Genomic DNA, 26,223 nt, shown 5'->3' with positions numbered 1-26,223 from the left:
TATTTTTTTGTCCCCTTGTGTCTGTTTACAACCAGCACACTGGGGCTGGGCATTATGGCTTAGAAAAAATAAAGCAATATTTTTAGGCTATATCACGATACACAATATATATCGCAATCTTCTGAGATCTTCATTAAAGTCATGTAGACTACAAAAAAATGAAATTATTAAATGGACTACAGTTCCAATACAGTTAAATAAATTAGCTTCTTTCATGATAAAGTTAAATAAAATACTGTTTTAACTAAGTTAAATGAAGCACTGTTGAAATTAAGTTGAATAAAGTATTGTTTTAATTAAATAAATCAAAGTGCAACCACTGGTGCTTTTATTTTGAAGCACCCGGCTCATCTTGGCCCAAAACTCTGATGTTTTTGCTGTGAACTTAAAGCTCCTGGTCAACAGTTAGATTTTAGCATTTAGCAGAAAGTAATACTGTTGCCCCTGCCCCTGCACCTCTAAACATGAGGACTGAGGAAACAAACTAACCACTCTCCAATTCATATATCTATAGTATTTGCAAGTTGCACTTGTGGTCCATGATTGCCAAATGTGCCTGGCTTCAGGCGTGGTCTGAAGCCTTACAGGTACATAACACATGCTTTGTCTGCGCACACTATCATTAAATTCATGAAGTTAAACTCTTACCGCAGTGCCGTTAAGTATGAAGTTTTATTCACTGAAAGCTGGAAACAAACTTAACTCCAGCTAATATACAGTACAGGCCAAAAGTTTGGACACACCTTCTCATTCAATGCGTTTTCTTTATTTTCACGACTATTTACATTGTAGATTCTCACTGAAGGCATCAAAACTATAAATGAACACATGTGGAGTTATGTACTTAACAAAAAAAGGTGAAATAACTGAAAACATGTTTTATATTCTAGTTTCTTCAAAATAGCCACCCTTTGCTCTGATTACTGCTTTGCACACTCTTGGCATTCTCTCCATGAGCTTCAAGAGGTAGTCACCTGAAATGGTTTCCACTTCACAGGTGTGCCTTATCAGGGTTAATTAGTGGAATTTCTTGCTTTATCAATGGGGTTGGGACCATCAGTTGTGTTGTGCACAAGTCAGGTTAATACACAGCCGACAGCCCTATTGGACAACTGTTAAAATTCATATTATGGCAAGAACCAATCAGCTAACTAAAGAAAAACGAGTGGCCATCATTACTTTAAGAAATGAAGGTCAGTCAGTCCGGAAAATTGCAAAAACTTTAAATGTGTCCCCAAGTGGAGTCGCAAAACCCATCAAGCGCTACAACGAAACTGGCACACATGAGGACCGACCCAGGAAAGGAAGACCAAGAGTCACCTCTGCTTCTGAGGATAAGTTCATCCGAGTCACCAGCCTCAGAAATGGCAAGTTAACAGCAGCTCAGATCAGAGACCAGATGAATGCCACACAGAGTTCTAGCAGCAGACCCATCTCTAGAACAACTGTTAAGAGGAGACTGCGCCAATCAGGCCTTCATGGTCAAATAGCTGCTAGGAAACCACTGCTAAGGAGAGGCAACAAGCAGAAGAGATTTGTTTGGGCCAAGAAACACAAGGAATGGACATTAGACCAGTGGAAATCTGTGCTTTGGTCTGATGAGTCCAAATTTGAGATCTTTGGTTCCAACCGCCGTGTCTTTGTGAGACGCAGAAAAGGTGAACGGATGGATTCCACATGCCTGGTTCCCACTGTGAAGCATGGAGGAGGAGGTGTGATGGTGTGGGGGTGTTTTGCTGGTGACACTGTTGGGGATTTATCCAAAATTGAAGGCACACTGAACCAGCATGGCTACCACAGCATCCTGCAGCGTCATGCCATCCCATCCGGTTTGCGTTTAGTTGGACGATCATTTATTTTTCAACAGGACAATGACCCCAAACACACCTCCAGGCTGTGTAAGGGCTATTTGACCAAGAAGGAGAGTGATGGAGTGCTGCGGCAGATGACCTGGCCTCCACAGTCACCGGACCTGAACCCAATCGAGATGGTTTGGGGTGAGCTGGACCGCAGAGTGAAGGCAAAGGGGCCAACAAGTGCTAAACACCTCTGGGAACTCCTTCAAGACTGTTGGAAAACCATTTCAGGTGACTACCTCTTGAAGCTCATGGAGAGAATGCCAAGAGTGTGCAAAGCAGTAATCAGAGCAAAGGGTGGCCATTTTGAAGAAACTAGAATATAAAACATGTTTTCAGTTATTTCACCTTTTTTTGTTAAGTACATAACTCCACATGTGTTCATTCATAGTTTTGATGCCTTCAGTGAGAATCTACAATGTAAATAGTCATGAAAATAAAGAAAACGCATTGAATGAGAAGGTGTGTCCAAACTTTTGGCCTGTACTGTATTTGCAACTTGCACTTGTGCTCCATGGTTGCAAAATGTGACTAAATAGTAGTGGTCAGGAGCTGTGCAGATGAGACAAATGCTTCGCTTGCTTGGTGGAGTGTGTGTGACTAAGCGTGTTTGTTAGTCTTTCTGTGTGTGTGTGTGTGTGTGTGTGTGTGTGTGCATGTGCGTGTGTGTTTATGAGATATAGAGAGCCACAGAAAAGAGCGAGAGAACTGAAATACTGAAGCGAGTCTCATGCCCATGACTTAAAAAATGACGTGACCATTTGTACTTGATGCCCGTGATATAGTTATTTTATATATACCATGTGGAACAAGCTGATACATTGGGTATTTAATATATTGCCCACCCTTAGTGCACACACCACTTAACTTAAAGTCACATGGCTTTCAGTCTGATTGTATTTTTAATCAAGTTTAATCCTTAATTCTCCTCCTTTCACCTTGTTTTACCTATCTCCTCAGACATTCTCATCCTTATTCATTTCATCTTATTCTTTATATATCTTTTGTTACATAATTAGTTGCTTGCTTTGTTATCTTCAGTCAGCCTCCTTATTATCCTCTTTCCTTTTCTCTTATTGTTTGCTTCTCTTCAGAACCTGCAGGTCTGTGCTCATGACAGTTTCACATGAGCACAGAGTGACTTGTCTTTTTCAGGTCTTTATCGCTGCTTTTGTGTCATTTTTTCTCCTTCCCCTTTTTTTAAAAATAAAAGCACTCTGATGGCTCTGTGTTTGTTGGATTGGAGCATATCTCATAAGCCACTCGGACACTCTGGCAGTGTTAAACTGCGCTATCAGTAAATACTTGTTGATTTATATAAACCAACTGACACACAGTTGACTGTTACGTATGCTGTTCCAGTACACCACTTTGCGGCAGGAGAAACATCCAGTGGAATATACAATGTGATGTTTTTCATATTTCCTGTTTGTTGGATATGAATACAGTTTGGTAATTGCTTACATGCCCCAAAGATCCTGTCTGTCTTATTCCAAGCAAAAGAAACGCATACATCAGTGGTTGCTGCAGGCTGTTGTTATAGATGTGGGGTTTAGGGCTGCCTTTCAGCCATTACCCACAGGAGGGCTGTGCCAGCTGAGGAGCACTCCAGTGATTTATTGCACTTCCATTAAGTTAGGGTACTCAGACAGACAGATTTAAAAAGAACAGTCGAAGTCACAGCAGCAGCGAGATACCTTGACTTATGTTCCCTTGTATAGTTCAAACTTTAAAACACAGGTTCCTACATTTCCCATATGAAAACTGTAGCACAGTGGTGTAAGGAAGTTGTAATGGGCCTCAGTGAATGCTGTCATGACGGGCCTTACATCACAGGCCCTAGTACATGCTATCTTGTCTGGATCAGCTCTTCTCATATGATCAAATTGTTTATTTACAGATGTTATAGTTTATGTAGAATAAGCATATAATTTTTACTTACAATTTTACAAAAAAAAAAAGAATAAAAAGAAAAAGAAAACCATGACAGTGATAGGTTTGCCTCTTTGAGGACATATATAGCAAATGACACTAACATTCTTTTTTTTTTTTAATCATCCGTCTTTCAACACATGTATATCTGAGGTGGCAATCTGAGTCAAGTACAAGGGCCTGCTCTCTCTTTAGGCCCATCACCCCATGGGCCCAAGTGCAACTGCGCTGCCTGCACTGCCTTTCTTTATGCCCCTACTATGGCACCTTTCCCTGACTGGTGAATTCCCTAACAACATAATATTTTACAAGGATGGAAGTGGTTTTGCAGGACCCAGCAGTGCACACTTCAGTGAGCTCTATGAGGCCGTTCTCTGAGTGCACATACATACTTAATATGATAACCTGAGTTTACCTTTGTAAGAATACAGAATAAAAAATGGGGTGGCTGTGGCTCAGGAGAGGGTCCTCCACTAATCAGAAGATCTTTAGTTTGATCGCCGGATACTGAACCCCAAATTGCCACAAATTGTGTGATACAAGGTGGCACCTTGTATGGTAGCCTCAGCCACCAGTGTGTGTATGTGTGTACGAATGTGACATGTAGTGTTAAAGATAAAGGCACAAATTTGGGCTAGTTTTCTTTCTAAAGCTTGGAAAATTGGTCAAACTAGACTGAAATACTCGGTTTTGGGGGAGTCCCACTGGCAAACACCCTGGTCTTTCATGCTCCTCACCTCTGCTTCATAACACAGGCTTTCTGTTATAAATGTGTGATCTCGTGAAGGTTATGGTGGCTTTATGGCAAAAGACACGTATCACTTAAACCAGAACATCCTCCCATATTTCTACCAGTGACAGAAGCCAGTACTCATTGGTGTATTGAACACACTGAGTTGTTCGTTTATTAGGTCCACGTAGATTAAACTACAGTCGTACAATAAACCCTGCCTTCTCCAGGCTTCTAATGTTCAGTTTACTTGAAACAAGTTTTACAGAGGTGTTGATCCAACTCGTGGTATTTTTAGATTCTGCAGTTTAAGCTGCAACTTTCAGAACTACATTACATTAAGAGGCATTGTAATGATAAAGTATGTCTGCCTAAATTATAGACACAAATATTAGAAAAATCTCTTCAGCTTCCATATACTGCTTCAGTATAGCCTAATGTGTTCCCTTATTCTATTAAAGATGTTTATTGTGCAGCTTCAGTGCAGTACTCACTCAATGACCACATTGAAAACACACATCAAACAACGTTGTAGTCATTATAAGTAATGAGGCACTGACTATTGACAATAATCCCTTTGATGACAAATGCTCAAGTTGTTCACATTAAGACTTGTTTGCGGTGACGTTGGCTCTGATGTAATATTTCTTCCAGCAGGAGCAGCAGTGTTTCTGCTGCTGAAAATAGTGGCGGAAAGGCTCGGGTTCAAATACCTTCAACTAGTTGTAATTTTGCGTGTGCGCGCTTCTTGTTGTGTGTGCGAGGCCGAAGGGTTGCAGGGCTGTGGGTTGGGAGGTAAAGGGGATAAAGGAGTCTTTTTAGCCTGGCTAGTCTACATGTTTTCTGTGCAGTCAAGCTCAATAAATCAGATTAAAGCTTTTGGAGAGCTGGATAGAGCTTACTGTGTGTGTGTGTGTGTGTGTGTGTGTGTGTGACTTACAGCAGGGCAAGACTGGGGCTCAGTGACAGACAGACCGAGAGAAAAAGAGGAGTAGGGTCATGTAGTTGCTTAAAAACCTTATTAAATCATCAAAAAGGGTTAAAGGGGTTTGTTGTGCTAGAAACCAAACAGCTTCATTGCTGCAGAATGAACGTCGTGGCTTGTGACCTGATTGATTCAAGATTGACTCTTCACATCTGGGTCACTCTGAGTAAAATAAAGGAGAAGCAGAATGACATACATTTCATTTTATCATGCAGATTACAATATAAAGAAAGCACACAGAGAGGTGGGCTGCAAACACACATAGTAGTGTGAAAATAGTGGAAATAGTTGCAGTACATCCTCTGTTCTCGTCTCCTCTGTATCCTATATTCTGTATTAGTATGTGTTTTCTCTAGCTTTCACTGGCGCTCTATTTAAAAGGCAGATTCGGCTGCTCTATCTGCATTGGTCGTTTGCTTTCATGCCTTGTGCTCATTGGCTGCAAGCGGCCTTTAGAGCAGCCAGCCAGAAAGCTGCTGTGCAGCCGTTAGTGATGGGCAGATTATACACCGCTGCATGGCAAAACACACATATACTCATGTAATCAGTCATAAACTGTGAGTGAATGTGCAGAAACCATCATGGAGACACTTGAATATATACCCGCATGAATATACAAACACATAACATACACACTGACTGTGCACAGCCTCTTCATTACAAATGTCCATTCATTCCTCTCTCTCTGGCCTTGTGTCCGCTGTTGTTTTTTGCTTCACACTCAAACACTTCAAATGTGCAAACCTGAAAGAGGCAGTCAGCTGCATTTTAATTCCATTTCTCAAGAGAAAGGCTGGACTTTCCCTAGCCCATTTTACACTGCCTCTTAAAGGCATGAATTTCATGCTGTTATGCTGTATTGCTGTTCTGTATGAAAGGTACAATTTGTTGTTTGGTTGTCTTGCCTTTAAGCCAGCATTGGAGGGAGTAAAAGCACTGAAACAATGTTCGATGAACGGGACCAGCTGGCAGGATTGTGGGTGGCACAGGTGTGTCATCTTGACAACGTGTTACGTGGGCAACCCACCTTGGGAGATTTAAAAGCAGCTGATAGCAGTTAGCAGCTAACTCTAAGAAGTGTAGTGGCTGAACATGTCGGTAAAATTGGGAAAACAATGAGGTTAAGGAACTTCTTACACTCTGAGCAGAGGATGATATCGGCTACCATATAGAGGGATGGTAAATGATTGTTAATGCCACGATAATGACATTGTGTTAGTTTAGAAAACGCTACCAGTGAGTGTGTTATATGTCACACAAGTGACTAGTGCTGCACGAATTGATAAAAATGTGCGATTGTGATTTTGGTGGACAATATGGCAATTTGCGATTGCAATTACAATATAATATAATACATAAATGGTATCATGAGTCTTCTTGCTTGATTCAGTGTTTCCCCTACATTATATTAGGGCGGCACTGGCTTGACCTGACATAGTTATTGTTATGGACAGTGTGTAAATGACCATCAACAGACTGCTGTTACACACAGTCAAAAACGCTGCTCACACAGCAGCGCAGCACAGCACAGCACTGTACACACACTCAGTTGGAGCAGAGCCTGTGTTGCGTTCAGGCATTGTCACGTAAATGACAAATTCCAGCATGTAGAAGGGCCATAGCACAACACAGCAGCGTGTCATGTGGGCTGAACTCGAGCACAATTTTGCTCAGTTTTTCATTTGTTATTATATAGTTATGGAGTCTGTGATTTCCCTATGTCTCTTTGAGGTCTTGTTGTATGGTGTAACACTTACAAATGTATGCGTAATTGTGCTGTGTTGTTGTTTTATGAGGCTCTGGCGGCTTTCAGTTGTCTCTTTGTCTTTAACATCACTCGGCTTGGCTTTCTCTCACATGCATTCTGTGTACTTTCCTCTGTGCTGTCTCAAGTGTCGATATAGAGTTGTCGAGGTGCCGCAGGACGTGGCGACTTTAACTTTTAAAGCTTTCTGTTCATTCTGTCGCCGTACCTGAATCCAAAGTATCGCCATGTAAGACGTTGTTGTTGGGGGTTTTTTTTTTGTTTTTTTTTTTGTTGTTGTTTTTTTTCACCACCAGCTCTTCTTCAGCGTCTGTGTTGGTCACTGCTGCACGCTGGGTGGTCACCTGACCATACATGCTGCACACACCAGGATAGCTTGTGGGCGTAATGTCAACAAACTCCACACACTCAAGGAGAGGTATTCACGTACACAGGCACACACATTAACATTTATTTACATTAAATCGCAAATCGCAGCCTTTTATGCCGTTATGAAATCGCATGGCCTGACATTGTGATTGCAACTACGATTAGATTAATTGTGCAGCAGTGTTACAAGTCACACCTGTCATGCCTCCTTTGATTCCATGATGCCAGCATGCTTTCTGAAATCACACACTGGAGCAGCATGATGCCGCCATCATTCAATCCTGTGTAAAAATGCAAAGGTGGCATGAAGAAGGGTCTTTGTAGCAGCCTTATTGATTGTGTAAAAAGGGCCACTGTCTATAATGAGAATCAGACTTTCAGCCCCTCCACCAAGTGCAAATGAACATGTATTAATTTTTGGATATGATCATAAATATCTGAGATGGAGAAGACCACTGTATGGAATAGACAATGCTTATTTATTACTTGTAGGAAGTGTCTTATTCTTCAGTAAAAGAATGCTCCAAGTCAAAGGTGGAGAGGGGAACTTTGACATGTAAGTGAACGTCTTTTACCTTCAAGCATGCCAAATGAGCTCAGATAATGCTGATTAAGCCTATCATGGCCAGGGAAAACTCTTTGTATTTCGTGGTGTAACAGAGTTATGTTGTCTGGTGCCTGTGGCGACTTTGTTGCGCAGGCATGCTAGAAGTGATGATGTTTTACATTAACCAGCCAGAGGGAGCGGGACATCTGGAGTACTTTGCTCAGGCTGCTGCCCCCATGACGCGGCCCTGGATAAGCAATAAAGATGGATGGATGAATGGATGGATGAACACAGTTGTCATGAAGCTTGTCATGAAGAAATTGTCATTTAACTTAAGAGACCCAAACTGCTTTTTTTTGTGCCAGGCTGTGAACATGTTTATTTTGCTGTAAAGTTGGCATTGTTTAATGGGGGTCTATGGGGATTGACTCGCTCTTGGAGCCATCCTTAAGTGGCCATTTAAGGAGCTGCAGTTTTTGGCACTTCTGTGTTGGCTTCATTTTTCAGTCCCAGAGCAGATGCTCCAGATAATAAAGAAAGTCATTGTTCAGGTGAAGGATTAAAGTTTTAATGAAAGACTTTTAGGGAGTGCCCCTGGGGTCGGGGGAAATGTGGTGAGCTCGCTTGCAGGCATACGTCGTGAGCACACATTGCCAGTAATTACTCTGGCTACCAGAGGGGGGAGACAAAAGTTCCACACCCTAGCTTTAATGACAGCCATCCTTAATGGTAGCTGTTAATGGTAGTGATTCTGCTGGCACTGTTGAACAATAAGTGGTCTCAGGGAGATGGGACAAATCCAGGAAGCACCTTCAGTACTACTTCAGGTCCTAGGCCCTTTAATTGGTGCTGTGAGCAGGCGGGCCATAAGAACAGAGTGACACGCAGCCTGTAGTGACAGTGAGAGCTGTCACTGATAGTATCAGATGCTGTACAGTGTTTCAAATATGGCACCTGCTCTCCTTTGTTCTCTCTGTCTCTTATTTCTGCTCCTCACTACTGGTTCAGAGCCGTGTGTGTGTCTATGGCTAATGCTTAACTGCTGCCTCCCGTTACTATAGCAACAGAGTTTTCCCATTCCTATCATGTGTATGTTTTCCCTGACTGAATACTCAGTGCTTTGTGTGTGTGTGTAGACAGACTACAGTATCATCCTTGCTCTGGACGTGTCAGGGCTATTAATGTGCCCGCTGTTGATGGTAATCAGTGCATGCGGATGGATGGCACACTGGATCAACAGTGGGACACAATCTGTACTTGTGTTCTTCACTTCTCATTGCATCCCTAATCATGCGTGTGTACTGTATAGGTCATAATCAATATGCAGATGAATAAATGAGAATCAGTACAGATGCTAGAGCAGTCAGCACAAACAGACATTTATTAAAACCACCTGCTGTGCTTTGTGTGTGTGTGTGTGTGTGTGTGTGGTGGGGGGGGGGGGGGGTTAGTTCATCTAATAGACAGCTATAGCACACACACGCACAGGAACTGATTGACACACAACAGGTTTAACAGGAATGTCTCGCTCTCCCTGTCATCATCTCTTTTCTTGCCCCTGACAGACAGGCAGAGAGTGGCATCAGCAGATTCTATACAGATAGACGAGGCTGGCTGCTGTGTTAAGGACACACTATTTACACTCTAATGATAATGAGGAAGCCTTCACAAAAAAATCTTATTGATCATGTGCAGTAATAACTCTTTGCAGTTGGAGTATTTTCTGGTGTTTTGTGTGCACTGTGGGTAACAATGGCCCCTTTTACGCTGCCTCTTCAAGTCAGGAATTTTGTGGTGTTATACCACCCCATTGTTATGTAGAAAAGGTACAATCGTGGAACGGGGGGACTGAGTTTAAGGTGACGTCAGAGTAACAGTGCTGAAACGACGCCTGCTCAAAGGGGACAGCTGGCATGGCGGCATCATCGGCGACCCAGGTGTGACCACCTGTTATGTTTACAACTCATCTGCACAGATTTAAAAAGTAGCTGTTAGCAGTTAGCAGTGAACCCAAACAAGAAGTGTAGTGGTTGGAAACAATGAGGTCAGGAAGCTCCTTACCCTCTGAGCAGAGGATGAGATCGGCCGCCATATAACAGGGACGGTAAATTATTGTTATTGACATTTTAATTCCCTTGTTAACATTTATAAAGAGCTACCAAAACATATGTTATGTCACACTAGATGCTGACGCCATTGTGTTACATATCACGGCCATCACACCTCTTTTGCTTCCAAGATGCAGTCATACTGTCTAAAATTGCACACTGGTGTGGCATGATGCCCTGTTGTTTGGTTCTGTGTAAAAATGAGATGACGGAAGGGACTTTGTAGCTGCCCTACAGCACCATCTCTGCGTAAAAAGAGCCAGTGTGTAGCTAAAACTTAGGAAAGCTGTTTTCATTTACTATAAAATGTTCCCATGTGGATTTCTGCATTATATGTTGTATTGGTTGCATTTTAAATAGGTTTTGATTGCCTGCTACCTTGGCCAGATCTCTCTTGTAAAAGAGATTTTCAATCTCAATGGGACTTTCTGGTTGAATAAAGGTTAAATTAAAAAGAAAAGAAAAAGATGGATGGGTCAGAGTAACCTCAATTACACAAACTGGGAAACTAAAGTAACTGACTAGAATTGTAATTATGTTGGATAGTTATGACAAATATAATGCATGACACCGTTTACATGTTACAAAAATGATGTGGGCAATATTTGAGTATTAATTGGGGTATTATTTGGGATTGTATGTGATGTATACATTTGCCATGTTGTTACATTTATCTATCACCATGATACTGACTTCAAGCTATATTCCATATTATTATAATAACAATGTATACAAATGAGAGTGGAAAACCGTGTGAAAAGGAGCACCTGATCATCAGAATGATCAGCTGAATCCACAGCTCCCTCGGCTTAACAGAGATTTATGTTGAGTTTCTGCTCATTGTTTAGTTGTCAGGTCTATAACTTAACTGTTTTGGTTCACTCTTATAACTGTTACACAGCTGTTTTCAGCAGCAGCAGGCAGCTGTTCTCAGCTTAAACTTCTTTCTCAGCATTTGCATTTTTACACAGAATCAATCAGCGACGGCATCATGCGGCTCCAGTGTGTGATTATAGACAGCGGGCAGGCATCACTTAGGCAAAAGAGGCACAACGACATGACATGTAACACAACAGCATAGCCTCTAGTGCGACATAAAACATACTCGTTACTCGTTGGTAGCACTTTACCAACATTAACAGTGGCATTAACATGGCACTAGCAATCATTTACCATCCCTGTTTTATGACCCCTGATCTCCTCCTCTGCTCGGAGGGTAGGAGCTCCTAGCCTAATTTAATTCCCAATTTGTGGACATTCGGCCGCTGCTCTTCTTTGAGTTAGCTGCTAACTGTTATCAGCTACTTTTTTACATCTCCCGCCGTGTGTCGCACGTATAACATTTAGTCAAAATGTCACACCTGTGTTGCCCATGACCCTGTCCTGCCAACTGTCCCTTTCATACAAATGTTGTTGGGGCGCTGTTACTACTTTTGATGCGCACTTGGAAAAGGCAGTGTAAAAGAGGCTACAGTTAGAGACTAGCTTATGAACATAGTGGAGCATTTAGCAGCTAAAGAGACAGATATTTCCGTCAGGAACTGGTAGAGATCAACAACAGAGCAAAAACAGAACACTGGACTTAGATTCATCATATGGACACAAACTGAAATCATAATCATAATGAATGGCAATGTTGCTCTGTAACTATAAGACCTGGAAATTTGCAACTGTTTGTCAACACATTTATCATGTAATTTAAAAGATAATGATAATGTTGTGTTACCAACTTGTTTCCACTGCCCTCAAGTGGCCAAAAATAACACTTATTGCAGGTTCAATAACAATGTACTTGTAGTACATTAACACAAGTAGCTTTATTTTTTTTTCATTGTGAACATTTTTTTTACTGGTTCTATCAGTCATCTTTAATCATCTGTAATGATTTCAAGCCAAAACCATAGTTTATGTTCATGTTTTTCCACATGTGCTACTTTAATCTCAGCATCAATCAGTTTCTTTTGCTAACATAATAATCCACTCAGGGGAACTCATCCACCCGCAAAGCATCAGAGTTTTATTTCTCTTCATGTCTTAGCTTTTTTTCAAATTTTACCACCTTCATATTTTTGTGTAACCCGTTTTTCCACTGACAGTGACATGCTTGTCAGTTGTGATCATTTGATATTGTATGTGTTCCATAGTGGGATTGTAAGGCGCTCACGCATTGACAGTGGCTACTTCTATGTTAGTCAACTTTTTTTTTTTTTTTTTTCTCAGTGCTGGCCAACTCAGCTCAGCCCTATAATTCCCTGTCCCCTACATGGCCTGTTATTGGCCCCAGGCCAACTGGCAACAGTTAGTGTCAGATTGAGTTTTAATGGCCTGCGCTGACATACAAGCTGGGCAGGAAAGCAGGAAAACATGCATATGCATTAGTGTCTGTATTTGTGTGTATCCTGTATTTATGGCAGTAATGCTAGTTTAGACTCTTAAAATAACACACACACACACACACACACACACACACACACACACACACACAAGAGTGGCTGTCAGCAGACTTTGTCTTTTGTCTGCACAGAGATTTGAAAGCCCAGCCTTGATTGTTTTATTTGATCAAATGGAAGTGTATCTGTTCCATGAGGTTGACCAATGATGAAAACAAAAAAAGAAGAAAAATTTCAAAAATCACTGCAGATATGGATTGCCACACTATTTTGGTGTTTATTTAGATTATTAAAGAGGCAGGTAAACATCAGATTTAAAAATGAGCATAAAAAAACAATAACAATGTGAACAGTCTCTACCAAGTTTAATGTTTTTCTTTCACTGCGAGGGATAATCACCAGCTCCATTTCTCCATTTCTCTCCTCCTCGTTCCTTTTCAAGCCTCTGACGAGCAGAGCTCAGAAAACACGACCTTGTTTACTCAGAAGTGTGGCAGGCAGTGTTGTGTTGCAGCCCAACATAAAAGAACTTTTGTGGTATATTTGTTTAAGGACACAAAATTTAGGTTAAAATGAGTGGAAATAAATCTGTTTCTTTTAAGAATCCCTCTATATTTGATTTTTGGGACATGATAATCTGTAAAAATAAATAAATAAATAAATAAATAAATAAATAAAAAATTATAGCCTATTGTTTAAATAATCAATGATGGTTACATTAAGTCCACATATTTTATGAATTCATGTTTCCAGTCATTATTGTATGTGTGCTGAAACACTGGTTAATTGGTTAGTTGGTTGAAATTATTGAGCTGTTCTCTGGTTTATATCATTAAAATTGAATATCTTTGCTGTGTTTCTCCTCAGGCTGTGTAAGGTGGTCATGGGCATCTTAATTGACAATATATGGACTAAACAATGTAATAATTAATAAAACAGTCAACAAAATACAGTTGATGAATCGCTAATAAAGAATAATTTCTAGTTGTGTCCCTAAAAGACAATAAGCTGTTAAATGAAGTGAATTAATGACTAACGTTAATGAAACCCTGAATAGTGCAGTGTAACGGAGCCAGAGACAGTGACAGATGGAGGTTAACCCTTGTTGTGTGGGATGATTTAGAGATGAAAGGATGAATGGAGGATGGCTGAGCATGTTAGAGTGATAGATCAGTTCAGATGAGGGTGGAGGGAGGGAGCAGTGTCCTGAAATGACCGCTATTGATAAAAGTGAAATGGTTGGAGCTCAGAAATGAGTGGAGACGGAGGTGTGTGGAGGAGCGAGATGGGTCACAGCATAAACGATACATGGAGGCAATAATATACAGATAAATGGTAATGAACATATAGAGTGCAGTTAAGACTAAACAAAGGAGGATAGACTGAGGTAGCTGCCTCAGTGGCTGCTGGCAGGGAGTGATCACTCAGTTGACTGCAGTAGTGCATTATGGGAGAGGGGGAGGGTGACTGAGGAGAGATGCACTCGGTGATCCCTCTTCCTCTCTGCTTATAGAGAGAAGAGTGGGGGAGGGGTGGGTTATATAGAAGCAGGAATGAGGGAAGAGGGAGGAAGATGATGAGACAGGAAGGAGTGAAGATGAAATGAGGGAATGAAGAAAAAAAAATGGCCAATGCACACACACAAACATTCACATTCATACACTCACAAAAGGACACCTGCAACAGTCAGTCAGTCACTGGATAATATGTATACAGTGACCAGAAAGGCTCCTGCAACTCTCAGCAATGCAGCATATGAATTGCCCGACACATTACTGTTCAATCTGTGATCAAAGTGCACTTAATATCATCATGTATTATCAAACAGCTGCTGGTGCCTCACTCACAACACCCCAGACCAGTTTTCAGGTTCTGTGCTTTCAGATTTATATAGTGTAGCGTGTTAAAAACTGTGTGTATGTGTACAGTATCTGTGTTGATGTGCTATGCTTTGATTTTTTTATGTACAACTAATTCTCCTTCTTCACTTCTTTTTCTTCTTCTTCTGCTTCTTCCTCTTCTTCTCTTTCTTCTCCATGTCCTCATCCCACTTCTCCTCCACCCCTTGTCCTTCTGCCCGTTTATGTCTTCTTCCTCCTCCACCCCTTCTTCTTTTCTTCATGTCCACCTTCTCCACCCACCTCTTCTTCCCCTTCTTTTCTTCACATCCTTCTTCTTCTCCACCTTCTTTTTCTTCCCCTTCTTTTATTCACATTCTTCTTCTCCTCCACCCCTTTTTCTTCTTCTTCTCCTTTTTCTTCACATCCTCCTTCTTCACTTCTGTTCCTATTTTTCTTTATGTCCGTGTCCTCCTTCTGCTCCACCATTTTTTCTTCTTCTTCACATCTTCCTTTGTGTCCAGGCCCTTGTTTTTCTTCACATCTTTGTTCTCCCTTTCCTCAAACCCCCTTCTTTCTCTTCATCACATCCTCCATCCCCTTCGTCTTCTTCTTTTTCTTTAGGTCCTCCTTCTCGTCCGCCCCTTCTTCTTCTGCTTATTTTTTTTTCATGTCCCACTCCCTTTCCACTTCTTTTTTTTCTTGACATCCTCCTTCTCCTCCACCTCCTTCATCTCCTTTTGTCTTTTTCTTTACACCCTTCTTCACCTCCACCCCTTCTTGTGCTTTTTTTCACCACCTGCCCCTCCACCCTCTATTCTTTTTCTTCACGTCCTCCTCCTCCACCCCATCCTCTTCTATTTCTTCATGTTCTCCTTCTCTTCTCTCTTCTTCTTCTTCTTCTTCTTCGTCTTCTTCTTGTTCTTGTCATTGTTCTTCTTCTTCACATCCTTGTTTTCCTTTTCATTCACCCCTCTTCTTCTTTTCTGTCTTTGCTCCAACATGCACTTAGTAAAGTGTCCCTGTAGACAGGTGTAATCCAATTCTAATTCATGGTTCTTTTGGTTTGTGATGTTGTTTGTGATTGTTTTTCTGTGTATTGTGCAGGTATATGTGGAATTTGATGACCAGGAGTGGGAGAAGAGAGAGTGGGTGAAGGTGTATGAGGATTTCCAGCTGTTTCTACTGGAGCACCAGCTGGTCTGGGCCAAGAGGAAGGAGGGAGCAGGAGGAGGAGGAGGAGCAGGAGCAGGTGGAGGAGCAGGAGGCCTGCTGCAGGGAACCAAGGCCAAACACATACAGTGGCCTGCCCTGGTAAGACCTTTGTTTTCTATTTGTAGGCTGGACACAATATTAGAAACAATCAGCCATGTGACCACACTTCTTTTCATCTGAATATAAAGCCTCTGGATCATTCTTCACCCTGACTCTGTGTTGTTACAATTATTTGTCTTTGTGGTCATTGATTTGTCAGTCTGGTTAGCCCTGTTGTGTTTAGCAGCTGTTCTGTTGGGCTGTGTCTTTTGAGTCTCTAAAGGCCACTTTTTTATCCTTGTTGTGAGGGAGATTGTTTGGAACGGTGACACAATTTTCCAAATGAGCATTTGGAAGCATTTTGTGACTGACTCCTCTGCAGCTGAGATACTTAACATTTTTGCCTCAAGTAACCTTGTTTCCACCACAGTAACTTTTCCAGGAACCCAACAACCATTTAAGATACATGGGTACCTTACATTACCTTACTGGTCACCATTAAGGGCTCATTGTGCTCAAAGTTAGATACAGAGAAGGGGGCAGACGGAGCCTTCCGTCTATACTCTGATTTTATTTCATCCATATTTGTGCACATTTTCTGAAAGCCTATAGATACAGATGAAACAGAGCAGTACAGAGACTGTAGGGGCAGTGCAACGTACTTCAAGCAAGAGTCAATTGTAGGAGACAACAAAGAAGTTTAAATGATGGCAAAAAGGAACGAATGGATAATATAGTTTAAAAAATTCTCTCTCCACGTCGGGGTGTATTTAATGGACTTACAGACCACCGCCATCAACAACGCTGCCTCCCCTTAAAGGTTTAATATTACAACTTCCTCCACAGTCGCCTAGTTTGTTGTGTGAAACTTTTGACTCCGCCCTCTAGTGCCATCTATTGGCTGTGATCTGTGCTGTCATAAAGGACACATGGAAGTATGAGGACAGTGATGTTCACAATGGGTGTTCCTCAAAGTCAAGGATTTCTTAGGAGGATGGGTCCTCCCAAGGAAGGATCCTGCAGAGGCAAGGCAAGTCCTCCCTAGCATTCAGTGAACACACATTGGAACAGGCTTATAGGTGCCCCCACGTGATCATCCTTAACCCTCAGCAGACTGAAGAGGTTTCAGTTACTGCGATCATTTTGTAACGTTATTGTACAATTTTAAACACATGTATCAGTATGAAAACAGACTCACACACAGAATCATTCTGTCATTTCAAAGTGATCCATATTTTCTGTGTGTGTGTGTGACCACACGCTGCGCTCCAATAATATGAACAGATCTGATCTGATGAGCTGTGCTGCTCTGAAACAGCTGACTGTGCTGATTGTACATTATACCGCCGGGTAATCCTCTGAAATAAGTTCGCCTCAAAACTGAAACTCGGAATGATCCTTGACATTGGAACAGTCCTTCGGCGGGGGTCGATGACGTAGCATCCTTCAAATTATAAATTATAAATGAGCCTTTACACTGCTTAGTCAGTTATAAACCATACAGCTGCTACTAGTTGTGCACAGCCTCATTTACACAGCCAAGAAAGCACTGGCCACCACGAGAGTCAATATTATGAAAGAGAAAGAAGTGTAGGCAGACGAGCTAGAGACAAAGGGCAGTGATCGATAGAACCAAGCACCTGAAGGAAAAAAACAAAACTTAATTTGCTATTTGTTTAATTGCAGTAATACATTCTAGCAGAAATAATTGAAGATCAAACAGTGAGCAGATCATCTGTTCAGAGTCGTCCGTACCAAGAATAGTGACTAGGGCCAAGTGTTACGGAGAAAATCAAAAATCAGGATTAGGGCTGTATTCAACCAAAGATAATCTTGGTTGACGGAAATTGTACCTGTGCTTCAATAAATTGATTGGTCGACGGTGGAAAATATCGTTTTAAGGTAACAAAAACACAATAATCCTTATTTTTAGGTGATTATAAACTAATAAAGACATACGTATATTTCATATTATCGATTTTCGACAGTATATCCTCCTAAATCCTGCACACTGAACCTTTAAGTTCCTAGTTTAGTTCCTTGGGATTTAGCTCTTGGATATATTTGGTCAAAAGGTGCTTTTAGTTGCCTTGTGTTTTTTACCTCTTAAGTACAGTAGTTTAACTGACAATACACTTATTTTGGGAGATGCTGCAGAATGCGGTAAAATTATTTCTCTGTAGTAAAACCACTCCCCAATACACTATCACATACCAGATATTGGTACTAGTTTGAAACCCATGTAGTATACTGTAGTATAGTATAATCATAGTATAGTACAGTGTATTGCAGTTTAGTATAATGGTAATATAGTATAGTATAGTATGAGTATTCAGACAGCCTAGTCAGTAGCTATCGTAGGGAAAATAGCTGGAATGCCTTTGTTTCAAATTTGTTGGGAAGTTTTCAGATGATAATAGATAGATCCGATTTTGGGTTGGTGGTAAAATGCTCGAGTTCCCCTTAAGATCCTGAATGATGGCTGAGTATAATGAAGTGACTGTAGGAGTAAAGTAGCAGCTGAAACCAAACCACAGGTAGAAAGCCTGATAGTGGTTTTAATAGCAGCGTCCTACTCTGCTTTGTTTGAATGTGTGTGTCATAATTGTAAGCACTCTGAAGCTGAGTCTGCTCTGTCTCTGTCTCTGTCATCACACACACACACACACACACACACACACACACGCTTTGGTGTGGTGCCAGTGTGGTTCCTGTGGTGTTTTTGTTGTCATCTGTGTGTCACACTATTCCTAACACACACACACACACACACACACACACACACACTGTATCATCCACACTTCAGATGACAGTGGTTTGTGCAGACATGCTCGTGCTGTAGCAGTATGGCTGTGTGTATGTCTGTGGCAGTGAACTCATATTTGCAGTGTGTTGGAGCTGAATGTTTTTGTGTCCGTCCCCCGACTGTATTTGGTTCATAAATGTTTGACTTTGATGGCATTTAGTTTGGACTGTGTGCATGTTTTTCTGCGTTTGTGCCCGACAGTGGCTGTGAGTGTGTGCATGGAAATGTGATTCACTGTTTTGATTATGTAATAGCAGAGTGCACAGCACCATCTGGCACACACATGGGAGATAAGAGTTCAAAGACTTCCACACACACACTCAAACACACACAGACACACAGAGAGTTTTTTCCTGGTTGTTTTTCTCTCTGTCTGACTCCTCCTCCTGTGTTTTTTTTTTTCCACTCATTTGTCACATCACTGCCCCTCTGCTGCCATTGTCATAGCAACTGCATCAAAATCTAGTACAGACACACACATACCAGTGGGAACTGCAGCTGTAAGCCTCAAGAAGCAGTGAATCCCTCTGATTTTTGCAAAGAAAATGTTCAATTATGCATTCAGTTTTAATGAATAACAGCTACATGATAAGATTAAAAGAAAGCTGCACATGGAGCAGAACACTGAGAAGCATATTATTTCCTTTCTTGTTAAGTTGCTTGAATGTGCTTTTCTTGGAAAGTGGTATCTTCAACCAAACAATGGTTCAAACACAGTCTCTCCAACACTCGATATGAAATACTAAAGCTTCATGTTGTTTTCCAGCTCTTCAATTCTGCTGCTGGTGTTAATGGGAATTTTAGGTCAGTGAATGAACACTGATGAATAAATGTGGCCACACATGTGATTTACAAACCTCTTAAAATAATAAAATGATATATTTTGCCCAGTCTTTGTATATTTAACATCGTATCATTACAGTGGTCTCAGCAGGCAATCCCGTAGTTAGATTTAGATGATTTTTGAATGCGCACCTCAAACAGACATCATCTTGTAAAGGGCGAGCCTGTATTGACAACGTGGCATAAATTCTCAAACAAAATCAGTTATACATAGGGCTGTTGCTTTTTAAATAACACAGACAATGCAGTTTTAAAACATCTTAAATAGTTATTTATTTTTTCCCAGCTAGGAGGCTTTGGTTTGGTCTGGTTGCTACGATACAGAATATCTGTGGAAGTCAAAATGTTGGCAGAAGGTAGAGTGCTTGTGTGACTATTGGTCTTTGTGGTATTTGTTCCTTCCCTCCTCCACTACAGCACTTTTTACACAGAGATGACGCTATAGGGCTGCTAAAAAGTTGCTTATTTATTATTCCTTTGCATTTTACACAGAAGCAAACACCAACAGCATCATGCCGCTCCAGTGTGTAACTGTAGACAGCATGCAGGCATCCCAAAAGCATAAGAAGCCTGATGGGCATGACCAATAACGCAACAGTGTCGGCCTGTAGTGTGACATATAACATACAGGTCTGAAGCAATAACATTGGCATAACATGGCAATAACAAAGTCTCTCTTATATGGCAGCTCTGCTCGGGGAGTAAGGAGCTGCTAGCTGCTAAAAGCTACTCTTTGAATTTCCTGGGGATGGTTCGCACGCATCACACGTCATCAAAACATCACACCCATGCTGCCCATGTTACTGTCTTGCCAGCTGTTCCTTTTATACAGACATTGTTTTGTTGCTGTTACTACCACTGATGCCACCTTAAAGGTCAGACAACTCTGCCCCCACTAATTCCAAGATTGTACCTTTTATAAAGAAGGTCAAGGTGAAATAAAAATTCTAGCCTTGAAGAGGTAGTATAAAAGGGGCTTGTGATTGGATGGCTGGGTAAAATGTGACGGTAACAAGCACGTGTAAAATAGAATATTTTTCAACTTTCAGCAGCCGGAAAAAATGTGCAGCACTCACAGAATAGAGGCTCAGAGCCTCATCACGCTGCTGACATTTGTAGCAGAGTGTAAATACATGGTGCTACCATGATCAAAAAAATAAAAAACAAAGCAGTAGTGGCACTTGCTTGCCATCCACTGTTGTTGGCTCGTTGGTAGCATGATGTAGTAATAGTGCGGTTATTATGGCAGCTGTACTCTCACTTTCTCTTTTTAACAGAATGCTTTTTTATGCCCTTCGAGCTACTGCAGGACCTTAAATGTCAAACATCTATACGGTAAGAAAGGCTATCAAAGCAGTAGCAAACCACACACCACCATAGATGGTTTTAACAATAGCAAATTAAAACATGTGCAGATCAGCACATAGCAAAGCTTATTAATAAAACACATTAAAAAAGTGTGATTATGAAATGGGAAACTAGGAATTCAGACCTCTGTCTAAAATACACCTGTTTTAAATACAGGCCTGGCTCTCTTTGTAATTGAGGCATGTAAATATTACCCAGCGAAACTGTTCCACAATTTCTCTATCACATCAGTCATCGTGAGCACTGCACTGTGGGGAATCTGGTGAAATCTGATTATAGGCTTCAAATCAAGTGACACCAGTGGACACTCTTACTGTAAGGCGGATGCAAGAACACTTGAGTTTGCGTGAGCATTAGATTTACACGACCATGGAAGAATTTACATGAATACAAAGAGAGCAGATCTGTGGGCTAAGGAATTACTGACAACACAAATTAATAGCAGCTACATTTGTATTATCAGTTAAGTCTGAAAGAAGTTGCAACTGAAGGGTTTCTTTCTTTTTTAAAGCTTTTTTACCTCACTTGTAATAGTGTGCTATCTTGGCCAGGTCTTGCTCAAAAAAGAGATTTTTCTCTCAAGGGATGTCCTGGTTAAATCAAGGTTAAATAAAAACTTAAATCTTAAGTTAAATGTTCATAAAGCCTGTGACTATCTGAAACAGTCACAGGTTTTAAACACTTCTGCAGAAACACTGATGTTGATTCTTATTGACACATTCACCTAGAAACAGACCCGTCCTCCACAGTCAGACCCACAGATTAGTCCTCACGCAGACAGACCCAGCAGATTGCTTGTCTAGTTATTACATCGTTACATAACTAAACCCCTGTGACCTCCACACACTAACACACACGCAGTGTCTCTCCATTTTCTCGGTTTTTCACACTTGTCACTGTTTTGCCTCAGCCTGTTTTTACTCTTTCTGCGGCTCTCTTTTTTTCATTCCCATTATTTTAGTCTTCTTTACCAGACAGATTAGTGTGCATTGGTTATGTGTTGGAAATTATGGATTCTTTTCTGAACTAATGGGTTCGTATGCACGGCCTGTCTTGGAACTTTCTTTCATCATGGAACCATTATATTGATATTATCATGATATTAGTGTTATCAGCAGTCCTACACCCAAAGGTTTTCAGTTTATAATAGTGATGCGTGATAATATTGGTACATCATTGGTATCAGCCAATATATTAAAATGAAATACTGGAATTGACCAACATGCTGATAATATCGGTACTGAACTGTCAGAATCGGCCAACATGCTTTTCCAAATTTTGAATAATGAATGAATATCATATACATTGTATTTCGTGTCTCCATCTCCTGGTGGGCCATCATGATAAGAGTATGCATGCATAATATGATGTTAATTCCACTACTGAAGAGACTTGATGATCATTAAAATTAGGTGGGGAAAAAAAGTGGATATATCAATATCGGTATCAGTAATCAGTCAAATGAGTTGTTACTTATCGGCATATAAGCAAAAATCCAATATTGTGCATTTCTAGTTTACAGTATGAAAGATGTAGTCAGCATATATTTGGTATTTAGACCATTACTTTTTTATTAAAAATAATCATACATGTTTTTGTTGATCCACTGATCAATCCATTGTTTTAGCTCCACATGTAGATAAGATCATTGACTCCCCTTTTAAAGCTGACATCAGACCAGATCCAGTCAGGCAGTCAGTGGATGCATCTCCAGTAGCAGTGCATCCTCTAAGCCTGGTGTGTAATCACTCACTTTAGGCAGTGTGTAGAATCCTTCACAGAGGCAAGTGGCATTATGTTAGCTCTCCTCCTTAATAGCAAATTAGCTGCAAAGAACAAAGACGCAGTTAAACAGCCTGATCCCAGCAGAGTGGAAGTACACAGGAATTAATGGATGGACAGAGAAAAAGAGAGAGGAAGGGAGAAAGAAGTAAAGAATGTCTGAACTGAAACGTAGCAAAACTTGCCTCTGGTCCACTATCGTAAGATTGATCATTGCTCCTGTGATGCTAATGACAGCAGCAGTAGTAAGAGTATTAATAGAACCTTTGAAGCTGGTAGTAAAGGCAGCTGCAGCAGTAGTAGCAGTAGGTGGAGCAGCAGGAGGTGCAATAATCTGATAACCAGAATTAGTTAGAATTAATTATTAGAACTGGAAAAGATCTAGATGAACTATCAGCTACAGGTTGTAAGACTGATCTGCTGTCTGTTACTGAGTACATTCATTTCTATAGTTCATGCTGACAGAAGTTAAAAGGTTTTATAGGTAGCATAAACACGTGACTGACGGGCGTGTCTGCAGTGTGGAATTACACTTAACTAAATGGTTAATTGTAGCTACTGTTTATAAAGAAAGTGCTCCGAGGAATAGGCTTGTCATGATAATAACATTATCAACTTATTGTACAATGCATGGACATGACCTCGACCAATTTGCTGACCTTAATATTGCCCGTTGTGTCTGCATGCTTAAGAATGCCGCCAATATGATGCCAGAATAAAAAGCAAGAATTTCTGCAGTAGTCTGCGCCTCGTTTATCGTCCACAGAACGAGGTTGCATTCAGACATTTTCATAATGAAAAAGAACAGGCTGCAGTGAAAATCTCTCTTCAAAATAGTGGGTTTTTGCTTTAGTCCTTCTCTGACCAACCATTACACAGGACATCTGCACGTACTGAACAACAACAACAACAACAACAACTGCTGTTTCAGCTGGGAAAAGATAGGCTTTGATGGAGACATGGCCTTATTAAACTAACACCAGCGACTGTCTGACCAATGTGAATTTGGTCGGACAAGGGCATAAAGACCAAACAATCGACCAACTGACCAGAAGTAGGGCTGCAGCCCTAGTGACAGGCCTGCTGCGGTATGAAAGCAGCAGAGCTTAGTATCATGTAGACATGCCTTCAATCTGTCAGAGTGCTTAGAGTCTCCAGTTAACCTAACTGGACCTTGGAAGTAAAACAGAGCAGACATGGGGAAAAACATGCAGACCCCACGTACAGAAAGACATCAGATCTCCCTGCTTGAATCAGGCTAAATCTAAGACTGTCACAGCTCAGTTGATAATGGCTTCTTTGTATCACAAAAGCCTGACATGATAGGCATTGTCTCTTTATTTTTGTGCCTGATAATGTCATCTACTGACAACTGTTGGCATCCTCTCTGTACTTTGAGTCCCGCTGTGGACAAAAACAAATGGTTACAGTCAGCCAGACATCAAGTCTCCTGTCGAGCCGCCCCTGTCTTAATGCCTGGGAGATGTCGATAAACTGTTAAAAGTGACCCATTAATGATGGGCTGATCATGCACTTGGTGGGGAGGGCTTGAGACAGATTTCTACATTGACACTACAAGGAAGACCATTATGGAAGCTAATGGACTGAAAGGTGCGGACAACATGACTGTGTGATTTATGATCACAAAGACAGGAGAGCAAAGTTTAATTTGACTGTGGTGATGGTTAAGTCATAAAGTCCAGTATGACCATCATCAAATAGCTAGATTGGAACACTGTGTGAAGAGAACTGAATGGTGGGCAGGTACTACAGAATGCAGTCATACTCTTAATATTGTCCTCAAATACACTGCATTTAATTTTTCATATTTGGCATGGTTTGCTATTTCCATGGCAGACAGCTATATGAGAAGGATTGAATGTTACATGACTTAAATGTTGCCGAGCTGTAGAACATTTTCCATCCAGTCAATTTCACATCCATCATCCAGTTAACACTTTCTTGGCTGAACACCTTTCATGGCCTTAAAGTGATAGTTCAGGTTTTTGGACATGAAGTTGTGTGAAACGCTGACCATCTGTAGCTCTGATGTGACGGTGTCACTACTCTCAACGAGCCTCCTGCTCTGAGGAATCACCCGTTGTTTACCGGAGAAAAAGTAGTTCTGAAGATGTACGGGGGACACGTAACCAAAAGGTTTTAAGCTACAATAAAGTATGCATGTGTTTTGTTAGACTATTTCAATAATTTTAAAACATCCCCGCATTACGTCAGACCTTGCTATCAATTGGGACTATTTTCTGGCCAGTATCACTTTGCCGTGCAGGCCCGCAAGACAGCACGGCAACAGAAATCAATAAGACAGTTCATCACCACGCCGTGCAGATGCGCAGGATAGCAACGGCTAACGCAAACTTCATTGGCTGTTTCCAACAGAGAACCAGTAGGCTATTATTAGTGAGGAAAAAGATGTACTAGCCCTATATATACCTACTACTACAGCGCAAACACTGGCTCAGGCTCACGACACACCCTCATCAGCTGCTGTAGGTAAACAGAGGAATACCAAAATGGTGCGAACTTGTGATTTCCCCAGCTGTGGGAATAAAAACATCGCCGGCTCCCAATTCCATCGGTTTCCTGTTACAGATGTAACCCGTAGGCAACTTTGGCTGATTTCCTTACTTTTTGTGCTTAGTTTAGAAACTCAACACAGTGGCATAGAAACCCCACCGCAACTAGCGTTTTGGGATGTAATTGCAGAGTGATGCAGACACACCACCGCACAAATTTAAGCGCTCACAACAGCGTAGGCCACTTGTGTAGGCTATGTTGAAGGCACAGTGTAGAGCAGAAGCACAGCTATAAATTACTCATTACAGTTACCTTTTGACCAGCCAATGGGCTTTCAATATGTATCTCTTCATCACACAGGCAGGCTTTCTAGACAAGAGTTACTCAATATCTTACCAACCCACCAACCATGAATTGTTCTATTAGTGTTTTGGACAAGATATAGTATGATATTCCTGAAAGCTGTGTACTCTCTGAAAGCAAAATGTGCATGATTGCATGTCATATTAATGTAGCATGTGCAGACTTTGACTGAAAGATAATGCATGTTTCATGTGAGATTGTGAGTGCTGCTTATTACCCAGAAGCTGTATAGACATGGTGTAGTAAGAACATTCATTTCAGCCAATCCCCAGGAGCTTGAAAGTTTGGATGACTGCTGTTTCATGGACTCTCCCATCCAGACCAAAAGAATACTCTGTTGTGAACAGACAAAAAATTTGAACTCGCATTGATAGTCAGCATATTATAGGTCCAGTACAAGCTTTACTTAGGTATGTATTTGTGTGAAGGTATTTTTTTTTCTGTGTGTGTGTGTGTGTGTGTGTGTGTGTGTGTGTGTGTGTGTGTGCACATTCTAGACTGTGTTTAATAGTGTTTACGTGTGTGCACATGTATTAAGGCATGTTCCTCAGTTTGTGCTGGTGTAATGACAGGTGGTCTCAGGTGATGAAAGGCTGCAGTGTCATTTATCTCTTCTGCAGGATAACCTTGCTCTGTTAGCTAATGGAAACTGCTCATATCATCACACACACATGCACACACGCATGCACACACACACACACACACACACACACACACACGCATGCACGCGCGCACACACACACACACACACA

At 41.1% G+C, this 26,223-nt stretch overlaps 1 protein-coding gene across 2 annotated transcripts in view; it reads left to right on the top strand.

Moving 5' to 3' along the window:
• jmjd1cb (jumonji domain containing 1Cb) overlaps positions 1-26,223 on the top strand; it is a 192,800-nt gene that overhangs the window by 66,967 nt on the left and 99,610 nt on the right. For both annotated transcript variants that reach the window (XM_033611862.2, XM_033611861.2), the window contains exon 2: positions 15,628-15,834. In XM_033611862.2, coding sequence (XP_033467753.2) covers positions 15,628-15,834 — 207 coding nt within the window. The remainder of the gene's footprint in view (positions 1-15,627; positions 15,835-26,223) is intronic.

Source organism: Epinephelus lanceolatus, chromosome 21, assembly GCF_041903045.1.
Source record: "Epinephelus lanceolatus isolate andai-2023 chromosome 21, ASM4190304v1, whole genome shotgun sequence".
NCBI classification, from domain to species: Eukaryota; Metazoa; Chordata; class Actinopteri; order Perciformes; family Serranidae; genus Epinephelus; species Epinephelus lanceolatus.
Note: the sequence above shows the minus strand (reverse complement) of the source record. Positions and strands in the feature narration are given on the sequence as shown.